Source organism: Dipodomys merriami, unplaced genomic scaffold, assembly GCF_024711535.1.
Source record: "Dipodomys merriami isolate MVZ:Mamm:240054 unplaced genomic scaffold, mDipMer1.0.p SCAF_7, whole genome shotgun sequence".
NCBI lineage: Eukaryota > Metazoa > Chordata > Mammalia > Rodentia > Heteromyidae > Dipodomys > Dipodomys merriami.
This window is the reverse complement of record NW_027206290.1, coordinates 69,918,840-69,938,310: the sequence shown is the minus strand read 5'-3', so window position 1 is coordinate 69,938,310 and position 19,471 is coordinate 69,918,840. Positions and strand designations below refer to the sequence as shown.

At 41.3% G+C, this 19,471-nt stretch overlaps 1 protein-coding gene across 1 annotated transcript in view; it reads right to left on the bottom strand.

Annotated features, from left to right (window-relative positions):
* Positions 1 to 19,471, bottom strand: part of Asxl1 (ASXL transcriptional regulator 1) — a 55,341-nt gene that overhangs the window by 27,989 nt on the left and 7,881 nt on the right. Inside the window, exons 2-3 of the mRNA XM_070007037.1 lie at positions 14,824 to 14,906; positions 10,301 to 10,409 (exon numbers count right to left, since the gene is read on the bottom strand). Of these exons, the coding sequence (XP_069863138.1) occupies positions 10,301 to 10,409; positions 14,824 to 14,906 (192 nt within the window). The remainder of the gene's footprint in view (positions 1 to 10,300; positions 10,410 to 14,823; positions 14,907 to 19,471) is intronic.

Below are 19,471 nucleotides of genomic sequence, written 5' to 3'. Positions count from 1 at the left end.
AGACCTACCCAGGAAAGGTAATATCAATCACCTAAATTACATATTGATTATACAGAAGTGACCATACACATATTGATTGTTCAAATGTAGTAAGTTCAGGCAAAGAGGAAAATTCTATTCAGAGGTCAGAGAAGGCACTTCTGAAGAAATTACATAAATTGCTAGTTATTAAACTGAGACCCAGCCGGGTACCAGTGGCTCACACCTGTAATCCTAGCTACTCAGGAGGCTGAGATCTGAGAATCACGGTTCAAAGCCAGCCTGGGAAGAAAAGTCTCTGAAACTCTCATCTCCAATAAAAACCACTAGAAAACCAGAAGTGGTGCTGTGGCTCAAGAGATAGAGCGCTTGCCTTGAGCTGAAGAGCGCAGGGACAGTGCCCAGGCCCAGAGTTCAAGCCCCACAACCGACAAAAAAAAAAAAAAAGCTGAGACCCAGCCAGGCACTAATGGCTCATGCCATTAGTCAGGGCAGGAAAGTCCATGAGACTCTTATCTTCAATTAACCACCAAAAAGTCAGAAGTAGAGTTGTGGCTCATTTGGTAGAGCACTAACATAAGCAAAGGAGCTCAGGGATAGTGCCCAGGCCTGGAGTTCAAGCCCCAGGGCTAGCAACAAACAAAGACCCATAACCAGGAAAACATAGGAGGAAAAGAATGTGAATGGGAAAGACTAAAACTGGAAGGACTTTGAACGACTATCAAAAACCTGCTCATGGAAGTGGCTCTGTGGCTCAAGCAGTAGAGCGCTCGCCTTGAGCTGAAGAGCACAAGAATAGCGCCCAAGCCCAGAGTTCAAGCCCACGACCAAGCAAAAAAACAAAAACAAAAAAAACCCTGCTCATCTAGCTGGTGTGTGGAATATAAGGAGAAGTGCTGTCTGGTAAGGGAGCAACCTCAAAGTAAGCAGACAACAAAGGAATTATTTCAGTACCCACAATATGATGACCCTGGAGGGGAGAGGGAGGAGATGGGAAGGGATGGGAAAGGGAAACAAAGGAGGAAGCAACAATGCTTGATAAGAAATGTTCTCATTACCTTGCTCATGTAATTGTAACCCCTCTGTACTGTATTTTCACAATAAAAAAAAATGATGTTACTGGAAATGGAGACAAGTCTTTACCCTCCTACCCAAAAATTTTTTAAAAAGAGAGTTGTTAGGACAGAATATTGTCCCAAAGAAAATCTGGCATGAAAGTTATCAACTTGGCTCAGGCTGTAGAGTGCTCATCAATCTCAAGGCCCTGAGTATTCCCTGAGTATTCCACAGAAAAGAAAAACAAATGATTAATTGTCTGTATCTCAAAAGAGAAAACGAATGATGAATTGATACTTGAAGGGTTTTTTTGTGTGTGTGTTTTTTTGCCAGTCCTGGGACTTGAACTCAGGATCTGAGTGCCATTCCTAAGCTTGTTTTGCCTAAGGCTAGCGCTCTACCACTTGAGCCACAGCTCTACTTCTGGCTTGTCTGGTCATTAACTGGAGATAAGAGTCTCATGGACTTTCATGCCACAGCTAGTTTTGAGCTGTGATCCTCAGATCTCAGCCTCCTGAATAGCTAGGATTATAGGCATGAGACATCACTGCCCAGTTAAAGGCATGTATTTCTAAACCCATTTTACTATCACTGAATCAGGATAGCATCTTTCAGGAGAGAAACAATACCCTATTTTGCTTTTTATTCCTCTTCCAACTCATGATGCACCCAGAATTTGTTCTTTCTGAACCTTGAGCTTATTATGATAAGCATGTTTCTCATACTCATCTGAGAACAGATCCACTTAAAAGCTTTCAAGCCTCCTAACTTGTCCCCCATGTGTCAAAAACACATCCAACTCTGATCATATAAAATATTTATCAAAACAAAAACGGGTCCAAAACAAGCAAATATGTGACTTTCAGCCACTAATATCTTCTCAGTCCAGGTCCTCAATTAGTACAAGAACTAGGAACATATTTATGCTTCAAAAGCACACTAGGAAGAAAGAATATTCCGAGAACTAGATTAGGGTTAGTAGTCAAATGTCAGTTTTCATCTTTTCTTTCAAAGTTAGCTAAACCAGAAGAAGTAACTTTCTTATACTAAATACTCTAAAACCTGCATGTAAAGTCTAATCTGAAGAACTGAAACATCACAAAAGATTAAGTATTTTTCCAAACACAATCCCTTAAAACAGATTATGTACAATCTTCTTTTGCCTAGAACTCTGATGTTCTAAAAAGGAAATCACTCAATGGAAGTGTTTATATAAGCTTTTTGTTTTAAAAAATATACACCACTTTAGAAACCCTGAAATGAAATCTTCAACCTGTTCCTTCCTAAAAACTACCACAAAATCATTCCCAACTGTTACCATATGACCTTTAACCTTTTATTTGCACAAGGCTCCCAGTCAGGAGTTAGAGGGACAAAAGGCAGATCTTCCTTTGAAGGCATAATAATACCAGACTGATCAGGACCCTGAAAACCGTCCACTCTTTTCCCTCAGCAAGCTAGGATTTCTGACAAAAATGGAACAGATCTTTCAAACAGGTCTAGATGTCCCTTGAGAATTAAACAAGAACATGTCACCAACTAAGAGGTCAAAGCCTCCACCAAAATCAGTACAATTAAGCCAGGCACTGGTGGCTCACACCAGTAATCCTAGCTACTCAGGAGGCTGAGATCTGAGGATCATGGTTTGAAGCCAGCTCAGGCAGAAAAGTCCCCATGAAAAAAAAATTTTTTTTTTTGGTCAGTTGTGGGGCTTGAACTCTGGGACCTGGGCTCTGTCCCTCAGCTCTTCAGCTCAAGTCAAGCACTCTACCACTTGAGCCACAGCACCACTTCCGGTTTTCTGAATGGTTTATTGGAGAGAAGAGTCTCACCAACTTTCCTTTCACTTTCCTTTCCTTGCCGACTTCCCTGGAGACTCTTATCTCTAATGAACTACTCAAAAACTGGAAGTGGAGCTGTGGCTCAAAGTGGTAGAGTACTACCCTTGGGCAAAAAGGCTCAGGGACTTAGTCTAGGCCCTGAGTTCAAGGCCCATGACTAATAAAAACTACCAAAAAATAAGTACAATTAAGGAGAACAAATGGTACTACTGTAACTGGCATTCTCCATGGCCAAATGCATCACAGCAACCAGGAAATAAAATATCCACAGTTTACTTTTCACACTGAATGGTCTAGGTACAACGGAAATGTGAGCCCAGGGCTGGTGGTTCTCGATTATAATCCTAGCCACTCAGGAAGCTGAGATCTGAGGATCATGATTCAAAGACAGGCCAGGCAGGAAAGTCCATGAAACTCTTATCCCCAATAAACTACCAAAAAGCCAGAAGTGGAACTGTGGCTCAGTGGTAAAGTGCTAGCCTTAAACAAAAAAGCTCATGGATAGTACCAATGACCAACACACACACAAAAAAAGAGCATATATTTGATAAGATTTACACACACTACATAAGACTTTGTTTAAAGATGTCTATATTTTAAGTCAAAAAAATCATTTTTTTTCTAAAAATAATGATGGCAAAGTTTGGAACTCTATAAACAGTATTTTTAATATATATTTTAACATATTTTTTATTGTAAAGATACTGTACAGAGGGGTTACAGTTACATGAGTAAGTAATGAGTACATTTCCTATCGAGCATTGTTACCCCTTCCTTTTTTTTCTACCATCCCTGCCTTCCCCACCTCCCCAATTCCTCCCTCCCCACCCCAAGTTGTAAAGTTCATTTACAACATAATGTCTTATACATCTCATTGATACAATGGGTCAACCTGTATTATTTATTTCAGCATTTTGTTATTTCCTTTCCCCTCCCCAAGTTAGAAAAATGTTTTGCTTTGTTTTGTCAGTCGTGGGGCTTGCACACTTGGCCTGGGCGCTGTCCCTCAGCTCCTCAGCTCAAGGCTAGTGCTCTACCACTTGAGCCACAGCACCACTTCCGGCTTTTTTTTCCTTCTGCTTATGTGGTGCTGAGGAATTGAACCCAGGGCCTCATGCATGCAAGGCAAGCGCTCTACCACTGAGCCACCTTCCCAGCCCATTTCTGGCTTTTCCTGTTTATATGGTGCTGAGGAATCAAACCCAGGGCCTTATACATGCGAGGCAAGCACTCTACCATTGAGCCACGTAAGGCATTTTTTAAATAACTAAAATGTTTAAATGTTCTAATGGTTGTTTCTTTTCTTTTCTTTTTTTAATGATAGTATAGTTTGAATTCAGGGGCCTCACAACTCACTTGGCTTGCTTGGCTGGTACAATAGCATTTGAGCCATGCTTGCAACCCAGCTTTCTGTTGGTTATTATAAAGACAGAGTCTCATAGACTTCTCCGCCCAGGATGGCTTCAAACCTTGATCCTTTCACTATCAGCCTCCAAAGTATACCAAAATGTGATACCTAAAGGATAATGAATGATCAAAGGGAAAATGCTGGAGATCAGTTCAGAGAAAGAGACAAAAGCAAAGCAAGCATGTGTCAAGACCTAATCTGCATTTTAGAAAGACTACTATTTGTTATATATCTATCAATAATCAGAATAAATTCTGGTATTGCCTGTGAGATGACAGGCCCCACATTTCTAAATCTAGGCTAACTTTATTCTTTCTTTCTTGGTATTTAATGGTTATATAAATAGTTCTGAAATTGCTGGTAAACGTGGAGTTGTGCATAAAATTTTAATTGTAGCCATTTAAATTACATTGTAAGAATGCAACAATTACCTCCTTCACTTCTCTCTTGCTCTTTTCTCCTTTCTTTAATTTGCTGCTGCTTTTAATAGAATGATACTTCAAGTGTGGTGTTTTTTTTTTTAACACTGTAAGGTCAGGCATGGTGGCCATGTGACTATAAACCCCAGCATTCAGGAGGTAGGGCAGAAGGATTAACAGTTTGAGGCCAGTCTAGGCTACAAAGAGAGACTATGCCTCAAAAACAAAGCCCAAATATATTCCATACATTAGCCAAGTGCCTATGATCCTAGCTACTCAGGTGGTCAAGATTTGGAGGACTGAGGTTTTTAAGCCAGCACAGGCAGAAAATTTTACAAGATCCCTTGTCGATGCATAGCCAAGGCCAGTGGCTAGTACCTGTCATATCAAGCTATGACTAGAGGATCCAGCCAGCCTGTCAAGAAAGTCCATGAGACTTCATCTCCAGTAAGAGAAGCTGGACCAGATAACATGCCCCTGTGATCCTGGCAATGCCAGAAACCTATAGCAGCTATTTGCAAGCTATTCTACACAAAAGCTTTTCCCTAACATGCAAGCCATTCTGCACATAAGCTTTTACCTAACATGAGTGAAAAGTTAGGCAAGGACAATGTCAAAAGATCTCTATACCTTGAAAACAAAAAAGGAAAAATATGAGTTAAATTATCAGTGTCTTCTGCCTCTTATAGAGGCAAGATCTTAGCCAAACTAGCCCCTATATAAAGCATTCCACTTTCACTGAAAAGTTACTCTGGACCACTACCCAAAACACTGCACACAATCTAGGCAGCTAAAACACAAAGGAAAGCCAGGCTCAGTAGTTCACACCAGTAATCCTAGCTACTCAGCAGTTCAAAGGCAGCCCAGACAGGAAAGTCAGTGAGATTCTTTTTTTTTTTTTTTTTTGGTCAGTCGTGGGGCTTGAACTCTGGGCCTGGGTGCTGTCCCTCAGCTCTTCAGCTCAAGGCTAGTGCTATACCGCTTGAGCCACAGCACCACTTCCGGCCTTTTCTATTTATGTGGTGCTAAGTAACTGAACCCAGGGTCTCATGCATGCAAGGCAAGCACTCTACCACTGAGCCACCTTCCCAGCCCAGTGAGATTCCTATCTCCAGTTAATCACCAGAAAACCAGAAGTGAAGCTGTGGCTCCAAGTGCAGAGCGATAGCCTTGAATAAAAGAGCTCAGGGGCAGTGCCCAGGCCCTGAGTTCAAGCCCCACAACCAAAAAACTAAAGTAAAAATAAAATAATAAAAGAAAGGGGCTGGGAAGGTAGCTCAGTGGTAGAGCGCTTGCCTTGCATGCCTGAGGCCCTGGGTTCGATTCCTCAGCACCACATAAGCAAAAAAAAAAAAAAAAAGCCAGAAGTGGCACTGTGGCTCAAGTGGTAGAGCACTCACCTTGAGCTGAAGAGCTGAGGGACAGCGCCCAGGCCCAGAGTTCAAGCCCCATGACCGGACCCCCAAAAAAATAATAAAAGAAAATAAAAAAACACAAAGGAAACTAGAAATATCCAAGATTCCTGCACTCAGTGCTTTAATATGTATTTAATTCTACACTATGGGCCTGGCACTCAGAAACACCAATGCCATGAAAGACAAAAGAAAGCAAGAGAACTGTTCCGCATTATGTGAGATTAAAAAGACACACAATCAAATGTAATGTGTAAATTTTAATTGGACACAGATTCTAAAAAGTAAACCATAAAATATGGGAGTATAAAACCAACATTTGGGAGAAAGCAGGAGGATTATAAATTCAAAATCAGCCTGGGCTATGAGAGAAAAATACTTCCCATGATTAGACAGGAAAATTTGTGCATGTGCACAAATGTGTGCAGCCTTTTGAATAGCTAGGATTATGTGTAAGCCACTGGTACCCAGCAAAAAATTCTTAAGACATCTAAAATATCTAATGACAAAGTGCTATATGTGTACCTGTTCACACTTCCAAATGGTCCTGAAAAAAAATGCATACATATGTAGAGAAGGATAAAGTAAATGTGAGAAACTTCTAATGATTAGTAATCTAGGAAAATGTTAGAGGGATAGTAAATACACCATCCTCAGAGGGACAGATGCCTGCAATCTCAGTTACTCGAGACCAAGTCAAGAAAGTTCAAAGCCACGGGGCTGGGAAGGTAGCTCAGTGGTAGAGCGCTTGCCTTGCATGCATGAGGCCCTGGGTTCGATTCCTCAGCACCACATAAGCAAAAATAAAAAAGCCGGAAGTAGTGCTGTGGCTCAAGTGGTAGAGTGCTAGCCTTGAGCTGAAGAGCTGAGGGAGAGCGCCCAGGTCCAGAGTTCAGGCCCCAGGACCGGACCCAAAAAAAAAAAGAAAGTTCAAAGCCAGTCCAGCAAAGGTAACAAGACTCAAAAACAAAATAAGCCAGGTGCTAGTGGCTCACGCTTGTAATCCTCAGGTGACTGAGATATAAAGACGGAGATTTGAAACCAACCCAAAAGTCCTCAAGCATCAGTGGTACACTGTAATCCTAGCTACTCAAGGCTGAGATCTGAGGATCACCCAGTTCAAAGCCTATCCAGGTAGGAAACTCCATGTGAGACTCTTATTTCCAATTAACCACAAGAAAACTGGAAGTGATGCTGGGGCTCAAAAGGTAGAGCGCTAGCCTTCAGCTGAAGAGCTGAAGGACAGCACCAGGCCCAGAGTTCAAACCCCATGACTGACAAAAAAAAAATCCTCAAGACATTATTTCCAATTTAACCAGTAAAAAAAGCTAGAGTGGAGGTGGTGTGACTTCAATGGCAGAATGTAGAAAAAAACTAAGCAATGAGACTCTGAATTCAAGCCCCATTATACCAGTAAATACCAGACTGAAAGCATAGTTCAAGGCAGAACACTTTCCTGCCATGCACAAGGTCCTGAATTCAATGCCTCCCCCTTCCAAAAAAAGACAATATTAAAACTAAATAAAGTGGCAAAGTCATAAATATGATTCAGTTTTCAAATATTAACATAACATTATTTAAGTCGCAAACAGAATTTTATATGGTACTTTCACTTCCTGTTACATTTTGCTTTCTTTTTTACATCTCTATCTACTGCTGAAGATATATACACAAATAATTCTACCAAAGCCACAACAACAAATATAAGATACCAGAAGATGATTTACGAAAAGTTCCATCAAAATTACAAGCAGTATTTATGAACATGTCAAAACAGAAGGATAAAGTACAAGAATGTACCAGTACTCACTACTAATTCATTCATTAAATACACATTTACTGAGGACAGCTTAGTTTTAGTACCATGGACATTGAAATAAGAAATGTAGACTTCTAATTGGAGGAACCAGACAAGCAAACCATTAATCCAAAAAGAACTCACTAAGTATTAGAAAAGTAGTGTTTACAGATACATAAGGCCAATGAGCAACACAAACCAAAAGCAATGTGACAATGTATGGGCACGCATCTGCAACCAAACAATACATCTCAGACACAGGCTGCAGACTAATGGAACAGTATGTACAATACATTGATACAGTGGAATTTCCACAAAAATGTTAAAAATTTTTTAAAAATGTAATTTAGTTCAAACATTTGTTAAGCATGGACCATGCCAAGAATTCTGCCCAGAGTCAAGTTACAAAGGCAAAATGCAGCTTTTTTTGTAGGTTGTGGGGTTTGAACTCGGGGCTTGGGCACTGTCACTTTGAGCCACAGATCCACTTCTAGTTTTCTGGTGGTTAATTGGAGATAAGAATCTCACAGACTTTTCCTGCCTGGGTTGACTTTAAACTAAGAGATCCTCAGGTATCAGCCTCCTCCCGTGTAGCTAGGATTATAGGTGTGAGCCATCAGCACTCGGCAAAATGCAGCACCTTAAAGTACTATGGAGAAAAGCAGCTCTCAAGGTTGGGGGTGTAGCTCAGTGATTTAGAGAATGTTTAGTGTGTACAAGACCCTAGGTTTCATCCCCAGTACCAAATAAAAAATTAATTCTCCTCCCTTGTAAATATAGAACTATGGCATTTTATAATATACAATATGCATAACTATATATAATTATGTAATATATCACAAAAAATTTCATTAGGAAGATATTATTAAATGGCAATTAATGATGAAGAACCTGGGAACACCCAAAAGCCACCATTTGTTAAGGACTGACTCAATGCAAAGGATGTATACAGCAACATAAAGAGGAGTTAAATCCATCCTAGGTAACAAACCTAGAGTTTGAACCTATTTCTCCCAAGGCTGACTATAAGAAAAGCATGTGTAGGGGGAGGGGCAAGGTAGCATACACTTATAGTCCCAGCTACTCAGAGAGCTATAGTGGAAGAATCACTTGAGCCCAGGAGTTTGAGACCAGCCTGGACCACACAACAGGGCCCCACCTCATGAACTTTGTGTATGTATACAAATGCATAGTATAGACCCTTGCACGCCATAGCCAAGTATTATCAACTAAACAACACTGAAAGGAAGTTTACATAACTAATGCAATTTACAAATATATATGGAGGAACATAGGAATCATCACAAAAATTTTCCATTTCCTTGAAATCAACAAATCATCTCATGCTTAAATTGGGAGGGAGGGGGGTACTGGCAAACTAAGCCCTATGTCAATTCTAATGATCTATTAGTGTATTCATCCACAAGCTTCTTCAATTTGCCTTTGTAAATAAAGTAAACACTAATTTGTTGGAACATGGTCTGTCCATTTGTATATGTGGTCTCTGGCTGCTCTCCTGTTACAGTGACAAAGTTGAGTACTTGGGAGACAGTAGGCCCACAAAGCCTGAAATAATTCATTTTCTTGCCCTTTGTAGAAAAAGTTGGCCGAGTCATGGTCCAAATTATATCAGAAATGTTAGAAAAATAGTTAGCTTATTCCATTTCAGTTCTATTTAAGCTTAATTATGAACTCTACCTCTTTCTTTGCAACTAGTGGTCACTTACTGGTGTTCACATTTCAGTTATTTTCCATAGAGTATGTATTACCTAAGCTGTCCAGTAGTTTATCCTTCATAATACTATAAACAAAATCCTAATAAAGGCCAGGTGCCTGCCGGTGGCTCATGCCTGTAATCCTAGCTACTCGGGAGGCTGAGATCTGAGGATGGAGGTTCGAAGCCAGCCCAGGCAGGAAAAGTCCATGAGACTCCTATCGACAATTAACCACCAGAAAACAGGCCCAATTAACCACCAGAAAACAGGAAGTGGTTCTGTGGCTCAAGTGCTAGAGTACTTGCCTTGAGCTGAAGAGCTCATGGACAGTGCCCAGGCCCAGAGGTCAAGTCCCACAACCCAAAAAAAGAAAAAAATCCTAATAAAAGTACATCTGCAATTATTCCCACACATACTTACTTTCAATTCTGTACAATTTATAATGTATAGACAAGCAGAGCTGAATACAGAATAGCCGATATGACTAAATGATTCCTAATATAATACTCCAGTCACATTAGAACATATCAAAATGCCATTCAGGACCAACACCACCAATGTCACCCAACTGCATATCAAAAAAACAAATTCATGGGCACATTCCAAACTTGCCTGATGATTCTTAACTCTTCTTAATAAGAGCTGCTACACTAAAACAGTTATATTACTTACCTTGAGTGTGAAAAGGCTGATTCGGCCAGGCAACTTATAAAACAGCCCCTCTCCTCCTCTTGAATTGGAATGTAGCATGGCATTGAGGCATGCAAGAGGGGATGTCCCACTATAAAATATAAAAGGATAGATAAGGGCCACATAAATCCATATGACTATGCACCAAAAACACAATCCTAATCCTACTCAGTGCCTCAAGCCCTTTACACTCTTTTTCTTTCTTCTTCTTTTTTTTTTTGTTGGTCCTGGGGCTTGAACTCTGGGCCTGAGCTCTGTCCCTCAGCTCTTCAGCTCAAGGCTAGCGCTCTACCACTTGAGCCACTGCACCACTTCTGGCTTTTTTCTTTTTGCTTATGTGGTGCTGAGGAATCAAACCCAGGGCCTCAGGCATGCAAGGCAAGCGCTCTACCACTGAGCCACCTTCCCAGCCCAAAATTGAGCACTTCTTATTCCCTAAATTTTAACCTACATTTATACTCAGAAACTACACACACATAGATACAACGTGTGTGTACGTACGTGTGCGCGCGCGTGCACGTGCACACACACACACACACACACACACACAGCTTTTCAGCAGTACTGTCTGAACTCAAGGCCTTTGAACCTACCCTTGCTTGGTGGAAGTTCTATCACTTGAGCCACACCTCCAGCCCTTTATACTCATTATTTTTTAATAAGATTTCAAATTTATGCCCAGGGTCCTGTTTAGGTTTCCTGAATAGCTGGGGCAATAGAATGAGACCACCACACACAGTTTACTTGTTGAGATGGGATCTCATGAACTTTTTCTCTTTTTTAACTGTTTTTGTTTTTTGTTTTAGGTTGTTTTTTTTGCCTTTTCTTTTATGATAATGGTGATCGAACCCAGGATGCTGCACTTGCTAAACAAATGCTTTGCCACTGAGCACCTCATGAATTTTTTAAAGCCTCGGCTGGCGTAAAACCATGATCTTCAAAATTTCTGCCTCCCTAGTAGCTAGGATTACAGAAATAAGCCACAGTGCTTAGTTTGCCATATACATTTATAAACACAAAGACCACATTATCACTGGTGCTGTCCCAATAAACATGCACTTCTATTTTTTCAGTTAAATTTTTCTATACAAAAAAGAAGAATTTGGGGCTGGAAGGTGGCTTAGTGGTAGAGTGCTTGCCTAGCATACATGAGGCCCTGGGTTTGATTCCTCAGTACCACATAAACAGAAAAAGCTGAAAGTGGTACTGTGGCTCAAGTGACAGAGTGCTATCCTTAAGCACAGAGAGGCTCAGGGACAGTGCCCAGGTCTTGAGTTCCAAGTCCCAGGACTGGCAAAAAAAAAAAAAAAAGCCAGGCAACGGTGGCTCACACCTGTAATCCTAGCTACTCAGGAGGCTGAGATCTGAGGATTGCGGTTCAAAGCCAGACCAGGCAGGAAAGTCCGTGAAACTCTTATCTCCAATAAACCAACAGAAAACTGGAAATGGGGCTGTAGCTCAAGTGGTAGAGAGCTAGCCTTGAGCTCAAGAGCTGATGGACAGTGCTCAGGCCAAGAGTTCAAGCCCCATGACTGACAAAAAAAAGAAGAATTTATTTGCTTATTCTCTGCTGGCAAAATGAAGTCTGTCAAATGGTAGAGATTTGGTAAACTAAAAGGATAGCATATAAAAGTATTTCATAGTCCATGTCACAACAGTAGGTCACAAAATAATAACTCAGTAGAAGAAGACAAAAAAACTACTTACTCAATCTAAAACAGAGAAGTTATCAAAAATAGACAAATGCTTTATTTGACACTAGCATGTTAAATGTGAGGATACACACCTTACCATGTTATAAAGATAAAAATATCTCAAGTAAAGCCTCTTTTTTTCAGAACTAGAGGGCCTAATTTGTTTCAAAAATACATTCTAAGTTGGGTGCCAGTGGCTCCTGCCTGTAGTCTTAGCTACTCAGGAGGCTGAGACCTGAGGATCAAAATTCAAGCTAATCCAGGCAGGAAAGTACATTACACTCTTATCTTCAATTAATCACATAAAAAACCAGAAGTGGTTCTGTGGTTCAAATGGTTGAGTGCTAGCTTTGAGCAAAAGCAGCTTAGGAACAGCAGTGCAAACCCTGTTTAGTTCTAGGCCCAGGACCTGCACAGACAGACAGATAGATAGACAGACAGGTCAGAAAAACTACTAAAGACAGGGAAGGTGGCTCAGTGGTACAGTGCTTGCCTTGCAGGCATGAGGTTCTGGGTTCAATTCCTCGGCACCACATAAGCAGAAAAAGCTGGAAGTAGTGCTATGGCTCAAGTGGTAGAGTGCTAGCCTTGAACTGAAGAACTGAGGGACAGCCCCCAGGCCAAGAGTTCAGGCCCCACGACCGAACAAAAAAATAAAATAAAACTACTAAAAACAAAATCCAAAAATCAAACAACTATAATTCTACTTTAAAACAAACAGGATAGTAAAAAAAAAAAAAAAAAACTCATCAAGCACCAATCTCTAAAAGAAAGCTGGTAGATTTTGGAGAATGAAGTAGGTGTGCTGACATCTCTGTCCTGTGACTCCTATCTACTATACCTGTCCACAAATGACAGAACTGCTCACTCACTGTCAGCCACTATGACTGCATAATTCCTACAAAGCAAGAAACAGAAGCAAGTTAAGCTTCTCAATTCCATCTGTCCCAAAGGGACTAATTTACCTTCTATAGGCACAGTGGTCCAATAGCAGTGCAGACAGCAGCAGGATGGAAACAGCCCATGAAAACAAAATAAAGCACAGTTATAACACTGTATAGTGCATATGTACATACAGGCCAAATAAATATGATCTAGGAAATCCTAACCTACCCTCCAAGTCAGCAACTTTTTTTTTGGGGGGGGGGGGGCGGGGGTCCGGTCGTGGGGCCTGAACTCTGGGCCTGGGCGCTATCCTCAGCTCTTCAGCTCAAGGCTAGTATAAGTGAGCAACTTTTAACTTTAAATTCAAACAGTAAGTGTGACCAGCAAAAAACAAACGCTGTTTGATCTGAGTCTCAAAAAACGACTGTTGAACTTTCCCCCTTCCTCTTTAAAATAATAAAAGTCCAGGCACTGGTGGCTCACACCTGTAATCTTAGCTACTCAGAAGGCTGAGATCTGAGGATCACGGGTCAAAGCCAGCCAGAGCAGGAGACTCATCTCCAATTAACCACCAGAAAACCAGAAGTGGCACTGTGAGTCAAGTGGTAGAACGCTAGCCTTGAGCTGAAGAGCTCAGGGACAGTGACCAGGCCCAGAGTTCAAGCCTCACAACTAACAAAACTAAATAAAGTAAGAAAAGTAAAAATAAATGTAAAAGGTTGGGATAAGAAGAAAGAAAGAGGGCTGGGAAGGTGGCTCAGTGGTAGAGCGCTTGCCTTGCATGCCTGAGGCCCTGGGTTCAATTCCTCAGCACCACATAAGCAGAAAAAAAAAAGCCGGAAGTGGCACTGTGGCTCAAGTGGTAGAGTGCTAGCCTTGAGCTGAAGAGCTGAGGGACAGCGCCCAGGCCCCACAACCGGACCCCCCCCCAAAAAAAAAAGAAGAGAAAAAGATTAGTTCAAGCCCCATAACCGACAAAAAAAAAAAAAGATAGAAAGATTAAGGTACTAGTTTCCATTTATGAAATTCCTTCTGTGCTTCTTTTTTTGTTTTGCTGCTCCTGGGGCTTGAACTCTGTGCTTAAGCGCTGTTGTCCCTGAGCTCCTTTTTGCTCAAGGCTAGCAACTCTACCACTTGAGCCACAGAGCTACTTTTGGGTTTTTCTGTGATTAATTAGAGATAAGAGTCTCACAGACTTTCCTGCTCGGGCTGGCTTTGAACCGCAATCCTCAGATCTCAGCTTCCTGAGTAGCTAGGATTACAGGTGTGAGCCAATGGTACCCAGCTCTTCTGTGTTTCTAATTTGTTATTTTTCTAGGAAAACCTATACCACAAGAAAATAATAAGATCATTCCAAAATTTAGTAATATCGTATCTTGAACGGCTAAAATCAGTTGGAGGAGGAGGGAATAGCCACTAGGTTTTATGTCAAGATGATTTTAGTTTGATCCTAAAGGATTTCAGTCATTACAGAATAAAGAGGGATAGCTTTAGACACAGTAGTCTTTCCCTACTACTGAAACTTACAAAATAGAACACAAGAAAAAAGGTTCCCTGAGTCTACACACACACACACACACACACACACACACACACACACACACACACACACACACACACACACACACACACACACACACACACACACACACACACACACACACACACACACACACACACACACACACACACACACACAGCTCTTGGGCAAGATCTAGGGTAGGGTATCCTCTGATAGAAATAAAGTGAATGTTTACATACTTTACCCTTCACTAAGGACACATAACTTGGGACATGGAGAATTCAATACTACCAGACACACATAGCACAGACACACAAACAGGCGAATTACTCAGATCACTGCATAACTACAGAAAGACACATGTCCTATGAAACTCCAGGTTAAGCAACAAAAGCAATACAAACCTCATTTCCTTGAGTCCTTCTGCCTCTATGACTTGTAGAATCTGTTTTGGTGTCATTGGAGCATCTGAGTAGTTTTCTAATACCTAAAGAAACATAAATGTCCCAATTTCAATGTAGAATTTCCATTTAAACCCACAAATCTATATCATGAATTATAGTTTTATTAGGAGGTACCACCAGGAGTTTTCCCAGTTCAAAGTCATTCAGAGCTAAAAGCATGGCTCCACGGTAGAGTACACTTGCCTAGCATGTATGAAACCCTGGATTTTGTCCCTAGTAACTCACACAAAAAGTAGTAAACTTAAATTTTTAGGGCTGGTCTCACAAGACACTAGGTTGGAAATGAACTTTACAACTTGGGGGGAGGGAATGAAGGGGAGAGGAGGAGGATAGTGGGAAAAAAAGGAAGGAATGGGTAACAATGTTCGACAAGAAATGTACTCATTACCTTACTTACGCAACTGTAACCCCTCTCTGTACATCACCTTTACAACAAAATAATAAAAAAAAATTTAGGCTGGGAATGTGGCTTAGTGGTAGAGTGCTTGTCCAGCATGCACAAAACTCTGGGTTCGACTCCTCAGTACCACATACACAGCACAAGCCAGAAGTGGTCTTGTGGCTCAAGTGGTAGGGTGCTAGCCTTGAGCAAAAGAAGCTCAAGGAGAGTGCCCAGCCTTGAGTTCAAGCCCAGGACTGGCAAAATAAAATAAAATACTACTTCAGAAAACAAATTATAAGGGCTGGGAAGGTGGCTCAGTGGTAGAGCGCTTGCCTTGCATGCATGAGGCCCTGGGTTCAGTTCCTCAGCACAATATAAGCAGAAAAAGCCGGAAGTGGTGCTGTGCCTCAAGTGGTAGAGCGCTAACCTTGAGCTGAAGAGTTGAGGGACAGTGCCCAGGCCCAGAGTTCAGGTCCCACAACTGACAAAAAAAAGAAAAAAAGAAAAAGAAAAACAAAAAGAAAGAAACCAAATTATTGCCAGGTATGGTAGTACACATCTGTAATCTGAGCATTCAGGAGGTAGAGGCAAGAGGATTTTTATTTTTAGTTCCAGGCCAGCCCAAGGCTACTGAATAAGACCCTATCTCAAAAATAAAATTTAGACATATATGCAGTATACTCAAAGTTACTGAAATTATATGAAATGTTCTAATTCTCAATTCCAAGGACATACATCTTAACCTACATATTATTGTATGCAAGACCTGATACAACTCTAGTAACTGCTTAATTTGATGCTGTTAATATGGCTCAACTACATAATGTTTTCTGTTACACACTAAATTCATTCAGATGTCTTTCCCAAGAATATTTGATTAGTACCTTTTTTTTTTTTTTTTTGGGTCAGTTGTGGGGCTTGAACTCTGGGTCTGGGCGCTCCCTCAACTCTTCAAGTCAAGGCAAGCAATCTACCACTTGAGCCACAGCACCACTTCCAGTTTTCTGGTGATTTATTGGAGAGAAGTCTCAATGACTTTCCTGCCCAGGCTGGCTTTGAACCAAGATCCTCAGATCTCAGTCTCCAGAGTAGCTAGGATTAGAGCCATGAGCCACCGGCGCCCAGCTAGTAGTACCTACATTTTTAAACAGTGATCTTTACCAGTGTGTTGTGAAATTCCAGTGTTAACTGCCACAGCACATATTGCCATTTGACCACGTGATAGTAAAACAAAAATGAGAAACAGAATGTGTCATTTATGCTAGCTCATCTGTAACTAAGTCACCTCAGTATAATCTTAGCAAGCAAATGCATGCTCACTTTAAAATTCCTCAGTACTACATAAACAGAAAAAGACAGAAGTGGCACTGTGGCTCAAGTGGTAAAGTGCTAGCCTTGAGCAAAAGAAGCTCAGGGACAGTGCCCAGGCCCTGAGCTCAAGCCCCAGGACTGGCACAAAAAAAAAAAAAAAAAAAAAGTTTTGAGTGAGATACTAATGTCTCATGCCTGTCTAGCTATATGAGGCTGAGATTTAAGGATTGTGATTTGAAATCAGCCAGGGCAGGGGCTGGGAAGGTGGCTCAGTGGTAGAGCGCTTTCCTTGCATGCATGAGGCCCTGGGTTCGATTCCCCAGCACCACATAAGCAAAAAGAAAAAAGCCGGAAGTGGTGCTGTGGCAAGTGGTAGAGCGCTAGCCTTGAGCTGAAGGGCTGAGGGACAGCATCCAGGCCCAGAGTTCAGGCCCCACGACCAGACCCCCCCCCCAAAAAAAAAAAATGAAATCAGCCAGGGAAGAGAAGTCTATGAGACCCATCTCCAATATAAAAACAAAAGCTTCCAAAAAGCCCCAAGAGGAGGTATGGTTAGCCTTGAACAAAAGAAGCTCAGGGACAGCACCCAAGCCGAGTTTAAGCCCTAGGACAGCAACACACAAAAAGAGTTGTTTTAGAAATGTTATTCTTCCAAAGGGTGCCTGTAATCCTTGTTACTCAGGAGGCTGAGATCTGAGGATCACCATTTGAAGCCAGCCCAGAAAGGAAAATCTGTGACACTGTGGCTTAAAGTGGTAAAGCACTATGCTTGAGAAAAAGAGGTTAGAGACAGTGTCCAGGACCTGAGTTCAAGCCCCATGACCGACCCCCCCAAAAAAATTTATTCTAAGGAAAGAAACATACATTGTCACTATTTTACTCTGAATATCTTATATGTGCAGCTGTTGAGGTTACTCCAACAATATTAACCACAACCAAATATGCTCTATCACCAATAAAATAGTAAGCAGTGTCCAAAAGAACTGCTCTAAAAGTGCTCTCTATGGACAAACAAGAGCCCTTTAGTACTCAATGAAATCAAGGTTTGGAGAAGCAAGTGCTGAAATAAAACTCCTATTTCCCATGTCCTATTTCCTTAGTCTTCTCAACATTTTTTTATTTCTTTTTCCTTTTGTCAGTCATGGCGCTTGAACTCAGGGCCTGGGCACTGTCCCTGAACTCTTTTGCCGAAGACTGATGGCTCTACCAATACCATGGCCTTTCCTGCGCTAGCTGGCTTCAAACCTCAATCCTCAGATCTCAGCTTCCTGAGTAGTGAGAATTACAGGTGTGAGTTACCATGCTTATAATTGCGTCCAGCAATTTTTACATTTTCCTTGGGTAATTTTTCATAGTGCCAACCACTACTTCAATTCTGATAAACTTTGATACCAAATCTCTATCCCTATTCCTGACTTCTCCCCAAGCTTCAGATTTAACTAGTCAGTTCCTTTGTCTATTCTTAATTCATCTCAATTCATTTCCCCTCCAGGCCCATTCTTTTCCCTATATGCCCTACCTTGGTTGGTAGCCTTTTCCAGTGACCTAATTTGGTGAGACAGGTGGCATCCTTCACTCTTATGACCCTAGGCCCATAGCTAGTAGTTTCTTACCTGACTCAAAACAAGTCTCTTTGCAAATATCCTTGAGTCCAGCCCTGTTTTCTTCAAATCCATTTTACTCTGCTGTCATCTGTCACTCAACAAATAACATGGAACACTATTCTGCACCAGGCACAGTTCTAATAATTCATAGTAAATGAATCCAAATCGTTGCACTTGCAGACTCACATTCTACAACCCAGCAATGTGAATCTACCTTCATCACTTTCTTGATTTACAATCCTTCAATAGCTCTCTAGTCACATACAGCAGCTGAAGCTTCCAGAGCGTACCAGCCCACTGAAGCATACACCATAAAACCAGACAGGCCTGAATCCAAATCCTAGCCTCCTAAACCAAGGTAAAATAGCTACCTGAGCCTAAGTTCCTTCCTTTTGAAGGACACCTATGTATGCCTCTCACAGTTGTCTAGAGATAGCATCTGTAAGTGCGTATGGTGCTTCCTGTAGGTTCACAAGTGGTCTGACATACAAGGCCCCACAATTTGGTCTCTGCTTGATTTTCCACATGACTATCACACTGATACTCCACACATATTATGTCGAGAAATTATGCATAGTTCCCCCAATTCCCACACTTTGCAAGTATTTCCACTTTCACATTCATATATTCTCTCTCCTGCCTCCACCCTCTGCAATTATTTCTTCTCATCAGATCTTGCTTCCAGATTTACCTCCTACTTATCTTCAGGATTCAGCTCAAAGGGCTGAATGAGGGGTATAGCTCAAGTGTTAGAATATCTGCCTAGCAAATGCGAGTCCCTGAATTTAAACCCCAGAACAGGCAAAGGGAAAAAAAAAAATTCAGCTGTGCATTGGTGGCTCATGCTTATAATCCTAACTACTGAAGAGGCTAAGATCTAGGACTGTGGTTCAAAGCCAGCCCAGGCAGGAAAGCCTATGAGACTATTTCTAATTAAACACAAACACACAAAAATAGTCAGATGTGGAGATATGTCTCAAATGGTGGAACATTATCCTTGAGGGGAAAAAGAAAAAAGAAAAAAGAAAGGACAGTAGTCAGACCCTGAGTTCAATCCCCTGAACTGGCCCAAAAAAGAAAAAGAAACATTCAGCTCAAAAAGCATCTTCCCCCAGGATGCTGTCCTCAGTTTCTGCCAGGTAGTTAAATTGTCCTCATTATTCCACAGTACATCCAATTCTCTTCCAAACCAGAACACTTGACTGTGAAAGAAAGAATTAATCATAATTGTGCCTGGACAGTAAGCACAAACCAGAATACCTGCTTAACATTTATATATCTCTAAATGGAT